Below are 6,575 nucleotides of genomic sequence, written 5' to 3'. Positions count from 1 at the left end.
TAATGACTACATACCACTTGCATTGCCGCGCCACAAAATAGACCCACTCTTCCTGAGGGAACGGGAAAATGTGTACAGAAGATGCGCCATCATCGATGTGCATGTACCAAATAAAAATGATCCACACGGACAGTGTGAAACTTGTAAGCTGCCCGATTGGCTACGACTTGATTCGAAGAATATCGCACAGTGTCGTGAGAGAATACTTCCTTTACACATAACAGCCGAACAACATCGTGGCATAAAGGAAAATGTTATTCCAAAATGCGAAAAATTGAAATTGAATCGATTCTATGAAAATTCTATGTCTGCGACATATCCGCAATTATATAGAAGCATTATGGGCAAGCATATCTGTGATGAAACTACAAGGAGAAGCTCACTGAGATGTTACATATGAGATTACAAACAGAAAGCATCAGAAGTTTAATCAAAAAACTATCTCACAAGGGACCCTACATTATAAAGGGAAGAAAGAGTGACACAAATGCGAATATTAGTCACGAGTTTTGGAAAATAAATACGTTTTAGTATATAGAAATATATGTGGAACCAGTAGCAGCTCACTGCTTCCAGGTCTCTATGGCCACAGTGTTAAATAGCTTCTTCTGTGCTCCATATGTATTCCCTAAATACTTTTAAGCAAAATCAATAAAAAAAACAGTTATCGTCCAAAAAATTAAATATATATGATCTCTCGTGTCCAGTTTTATAAAGATCGGTCTCAACTTAATCCAGAAATTGCTAACTGAGAACAAATTTCAATAATTGTTGAACCAAAGTAAGGTAGGTGTGAGATGAGCTAGAGGTAGGCTAGGGTTGAGGCTGATTGACTTTGCCGGGTTTCGAAATATGGTTATCTGTAGGACTAGATTCCAGCATTGAAAAATTCATCAAGCTATCTGGCTGTTTCCAGATCATGTTGTGATAGACAACAGAGATGGTTGCCGGCCGAGCTAATCAAATACATCGATGAAGAGCTGATAAGTAGCATGCATCAGATTCTTTGTAGAATGTGGTCGGATGAAAGCATGTTAGACAGTAGAAATTTAATTTTGCTCTGCCCAATCCACAAAAAGGTGAAAGGTTAAAGCCCGCCGTCAACAAACTGATTGGACCTTATTAGTGTGGCTCTAGGCCTGGAAAATCAACAACTGAACAGATATTCTCTATGTGCCAAATCTTGGAAAAGATCCGTGAAAAGAGGAGCGACACACCACCTCTTTTTTTAAAGCTGCTTTTGACAACACGAAAAGGAGCTGCCTTTATACTGCCATGTCTAAATTTGGTATCCCCGCAAAACTACTACGGCTGTGAAAACTGACGTTGAGCAATGCCAAAAGCTTCGTCAGGATCAGGAAGGACCGGATTGCCTGTCATCAAACAAACAGTCGTCGCACTCGCCGCTAGGCAACCACAACACTGTTGAAAGTCATAACTTTGAGGTCGTAGATGGCTACATTAGGAATCCCTATTTGGCAAAAAGGAAAAATGACTGGCACCGCACACAGTACTAACAAGACACATGTTTGAAACTGTAGACAACTTTGTCTGTCTTGAAATAAGATCGTCAAATCACTCTTGCCAATAAGTGCGACTTTGGGATTAGTAGGCAGAAAAAGTAATGCCCTCTTTTGAAAAACTTAATCGTACTTGGCGTCACTTGAAACCAAAACGAATTTGACCCGGTTTGACATCAAATAGGGTGTATGTTTGGCAGCTGTTTTCTTACGACATGGGAAGTTTATCTGACTATTTTTACCAGGAAAAAAATTGAACAAAGATTATGCATGAAAGTTTGTCTTTCCAATGGAATCATGGCTACGAAACCTCGATAACGCCGAAAAGGTTAAAGAAAGACTGTTTGACAATCGTCGTGTTGGCATCAGAGGTTTCAGAGGATCTCAACATCTCTTATGAATCGACTCTATACATTTGGGTTAATAATTTGGGTATGATGCCTTTAGCATTGACGTGGCAAAAGACGTGAAGCTAAGTTCTCTACATTCAACAAACGCATCATTACTGGCGATGACACGTGGATATATGAACATGACGACTGGACTGTCCAACAATCTAGTGAATGGCGCTGTTTTCGAAAGCAAAAAACAACACTCGCTGAACGCCATTCCAGTCAGGACTTGTGTATGGATTTGATTCAGCTTTGGTATGCTTGTATATGCTCAAAGTACCCTAAAGATTTGTGTTACATGAAAGTCAGTCCGGTTCAAATATGATTAGAAGTAAAATCCAAGAATTCTTTGCTATAGGTTGACTTAAGGCTCTTTAGAGTTATACTACGTGTTACATTAAACACAAAATAAAGCCAACCTGGAAAATCATGTCTAACACGATATTTCACTTTATTTATTTTTTATAAAACATAAAAATATTCATGAGTATTTAGAGGTTCGATTATTTGAAACCAAATTAATAGTGCTAAGCAAAATAAATATATAATAATCTAATTAAAAAATGTACACCACCTACGACCGTGAGTTTGCCTGGCCTCAAAGGCAATATAATTATAACCTTAAAAGTCTCTACGTTCCCATAAATCCCACAAAAGCTTATGAAACATTAGAACAACAAGAGCAAGCGCTAGAGAAAGAACCGTCCGAAAATGACGAGAAGGACAAAGTTGCCGAGTTACCAATGCAATTAGAATGGACCTCAACTTTGCCGTTCGGGCATTTATTAGATCGCAAACTAATACCAATTAACGTGACGAACGAGGAGCAACGGCGCATTGACGAACTGGTCGAGAGCGACGATTTCAATTTCTTGCCATGTCCGCATAAAAAAGCGGATAAAAGGATGGAGGCTGCGGTGCGTTCTATATCAGCACAGACTGGTATTGAATATGATGAACTGATGAAAGATGTTTATGAACAGAGAGATCAATGGCATCAAACGGCTATTGGACAAGCGGAAATTTATATGAGAGATGCTTTCGAAAGAAAGCGAAACGATAAATTAGTAGCAAAAGAGACGGTATTTTGAGGTAGTGGCAGAATAAACTTGTGAAAATATTATTGATTAAGATATGAGAGTGTCATTTATCCTAACTGTGCCAAGATTAATTTTTATTTTTGTTTTTATATTTTGTGGGTCATAATCGTTGATGCAACATTTACCTAACATTCTTATAAGGGTGGCCTAAAAGTACTTAGTCATCCAAAAAAAAGCGAAAAATTGTGATTTATTTCACAAGATAGTCTCCTTGTAGATTGATACCCTAGTGCCAGATCTGTTCCAACTTTTTTAACCCGTCTAAAAAATATGTTTTTTGAATGCTTTCAAAATAGATCCCAATAACGGTGAAAAATTCATCATTCCACCCAAATTTTTGCCCGGGGAGAGACTTTTAAGTTTGCAATCAAGAAAGAGTCGCACGGGTCCAGATGTGAAGTATGTGTTGGATGTGTCAACCGGTGTCATGGTGGAAGAAGAATTTTGTCAACTTTCATTCCTCGCCTTCTTCGGAACAGGTTCGCAAGGTAAAACCTAATGTTTCGACTTTTTTTTTGGACTTTTCTGTGTACTAATGAATCCATATTTCGTCGACGATCACGAAAAGATGTAGAAACTCCTTAAATTTCAGTTTAAACTTTTGTGAGTCGCTATTGCTCTTGTTGTCCGGAATGTGCAAAGGCACCCATTGCGTCGACAGCTTTTTCATAAAATAAATAATTTGCAACGAAGCAAATTTCATTCTGTAAGAACATGAGTGTCCCATATATCAAGCTTCGAAATCAATCCTAGACATTTCATGTGAGTGTGAACGGTCGCATTAGACAGATTTAATATTTCAGCAATCTCTGGAGTTGTTATTCCTCAATTTAAATCGACCAATGACTTTATTTTATTTACATCGGCTTCAAAAGCCCTTCCAAAGACATGGCGCATCCGCAGGATCGAAATAGTCGGAACGAAATTTTGCTAACTAATATTGGCATTGGCAACACATCTCATAGTTTTCGCTTTTCTCGAAATGCATTTTTTTCCTTTTGATAGTTAAACAGCAAAATATGATGAAAATGCTGTTTTCGATCTTCTTATCTTCGATAGACCACCAAACAAAAACTATTCAAAAAAAAACTTTACTAAATCAGCTGTTCAAATATATGACGGTAAAGCGGTTAATTGTGAAGTTGGCTGTGAAAAAATTCAATAGTTAAGATCAGCTGTTTTTTTTTATTGGTACTGTTTTTTATGTGGCGGGTCCCAACACAGCGCACAACCCTGCGGAGGGTATGTTTCGCCTTCTCACTTTAGCTCGCCTTCAAACGGATGTTCTTAGGCTACCCAGAGGATACTTGGTCAAAGACCGGAAGTCGTGAGCTGCTTGAGCCATATGTAAAACAATCGTTTCTAGCTACTCCTAAGTGAATGACGCTCAGAGAACTTTCCTCATTTGCTTGAACTTCTGCACATGACCCCATCTTCCCTTGAATTCGTCAGTTCTACTCTCTCCACGAAATTGGCAATTGAAAAGGCAAGTTCTTTCTTAATTAATAAAAATCTATATAAGTATAAATCTCTATAAGTCACCCATCATCCCCGACAACAACTGATGAGTCGATGTTGCGAGTTTTCGAGAGAAAAGTTTTGCGAAAGATTTATGGTCCTTTGCGCGTTGGCCACGGCGAATAACTCGGCTATAATCGCGTAAGCGGTGTCTACGCCAATCAAGAAGAAGAAGATCAGCTGTTGTGGTCAAACGAAATTACTTAGTGAAAGCATTTTTTAAGGTTATGAAAAAATGTAAAGTACTGAAAAAACTATTTAATTTTAACGCACCTACGCGACCTTAGAAAAGCGCAAGCCGTAAAATATGCATACACTTGTGCTCACACAATTAAGCCACATGAACGTCATGATATATACAAATTCATAAAAGTTCATTTTTATTAAGAAATCGAAGAAAGGTTTCACAGAAATAAAGGAAATGACTTGTATTCATTGTTTTTCAAAGCTGAATTTTAGTATGTATTTTCCGTGCTCATATAATTAAGCCAAAAAAGTGGCAGATAAAAGAATTCGATGTTCTGTTTATAAAAAATTGCTTTATTTAGTCTAGTATAATAATTTGTTGGAATATTGTACGTACCAGTGTGCTATATTGGTCCGAGGGAATTTTGCTCCACTCGTCCTTTAGGATTTGTCACAACGTAACCTTATTCGGGGCCGCAACTGCCCTCTTAAGAATCTCCCATAGATTCTCAATTGGGCTTAAGCACTTTTTTGCGTCGTTATCTTGCAAAAACAAATAAGCTTGTGGTACATCATCGACGTAATTTCCATTTAAATTTTCTGCTAAAATGTCTCTGTACATACTGCCAGTCATTTTGCCCTTAACTGGTACAAGTGGTCCTAACCCATATGAACTGAAGCATACATGACCATACCATGACTGATGATCCACCATGTTTCAGTTTTTTTGTATATCGTGGGTTTAATTCTAGTAGTGGTGGTTGCCTGACATAGCATCTACCATCATTCCCAAAGACATTAAACTTGGTTTCATACTACTAGATCCTCCATACTACTAGATTCTAGAACTTTGAATTTTTTTTGCTGACGCTCTCTCGCAAACGCTAGCCTTCGTTTGTTGTTCTTTTTGATACGGTTTGCGTTGTGCGATTCGCCCATTTAGGAAGTTTTCCTGTAATCTACGGTGGACTGTCTTTGCTGATACACGTACAGCATGCTTATGTTCCATTTGTGCCCTAATTTCCCTTGACATTAAAAATAATTCAACATTACTCATCCGTACTATTTATCTATCGTTGTTAGGTGTTGTGTTTCTCGGTAAATTATCAGCGGTTTTATATTTTTTAATATATTGCAAGGCATTCGTAACCTTTCCACTAGAAAAAAAAAAATTATTCCGGATATTTTCGCAATATTTTTATAACACTCCCTATGGCTTTTCACTCACTAGGAGTTGAGCTTTTATTTTTGCCCATTGTTTAGAAAACTTTCAAAAAAAAAACACCTTTAAATTAATTCTGTATTATATATTATTCACTTTTTTAATATTTTTTTACGCAAAACTTTCCTTATACTGGCTTAATTATGTGAGCACACACGACTAGACCACAGCAAAACAATTCTAATTTTTTCGACAACTATTTTATTGCTCTGAATATGTTGTTGACAATTTCGACACAGATAACTGAACTTCTTTCCATACCGTTATACATATACGAAGCTACTTCGATGACTTTATACTCTGGAATGTGATTTTGTCATACAGTGGCTCAATTATGTGAGCACAAGTGTACATAACCTAGAAATAAAACACAAAAATATTACGGTCTCCTTTAACCCGTTTTGGTTTTTTATTTTATTTGAATTTGCTTTATTTCAAACTATACAGTCACGCTTGTTTAATTTCATTTAAATTTTTTTTGGTGCCTATGGCGGTTTTTTTTACTTTTTATTTCAATGTTTACTATTTATGTTTAATATACTCTGTATATACAAACAGCTAAATTAAAAAATAATTCGGCTGCTAATTTATTTATTGATTATATATTTATATGTAGTTATCTTGTATATTTATTTAT

General features: G+C 36.7%; 1 protein-coding gene across 1 annotated transcript; it reads left to right on the top strand.

Moving 5' to 3' along the window:
- Positions 1-2,384: 2,384 nt before the first annotated feature.
- LOC120769406 lies at positions 2,385-3,008 on the top strand. The gene has a single exon (XM_040096384.1). The coding sequence runs from the start codon at positions 2,476-2,478 to the stop codon at positions 3,001-3,003; it is 528 nt and encodes a 175-aa protein (XP_039952318.1). The 5' UTR covers positions 2,385-2,475; the 3' UTR covers positions 3,004-3,008.
- The last annotated feature ends 3,567 nt before the right edge of the window (positions 3,009-6,575 follow it).

Source organism: Bactrocera tryoni, chromosome 2 (genome assembly GCF_016617805.1).
Source record: "Bactrocera tryoni isolate S06 chromosome 2, CSIRO_BtryS06_freeze2, whole genome shotgun sequence".
NCBI lineage: Eukaryota > Metazoa > Arthropoda > Insecta > Diptera > Tephritidae > Bactrocera > Bactrocera tryoni.
The sequence above is the reverse complement of the archived record's forward strand: the minus strand, read 5'-3'. Positions and strand labels throughout refer to the sequence as shown.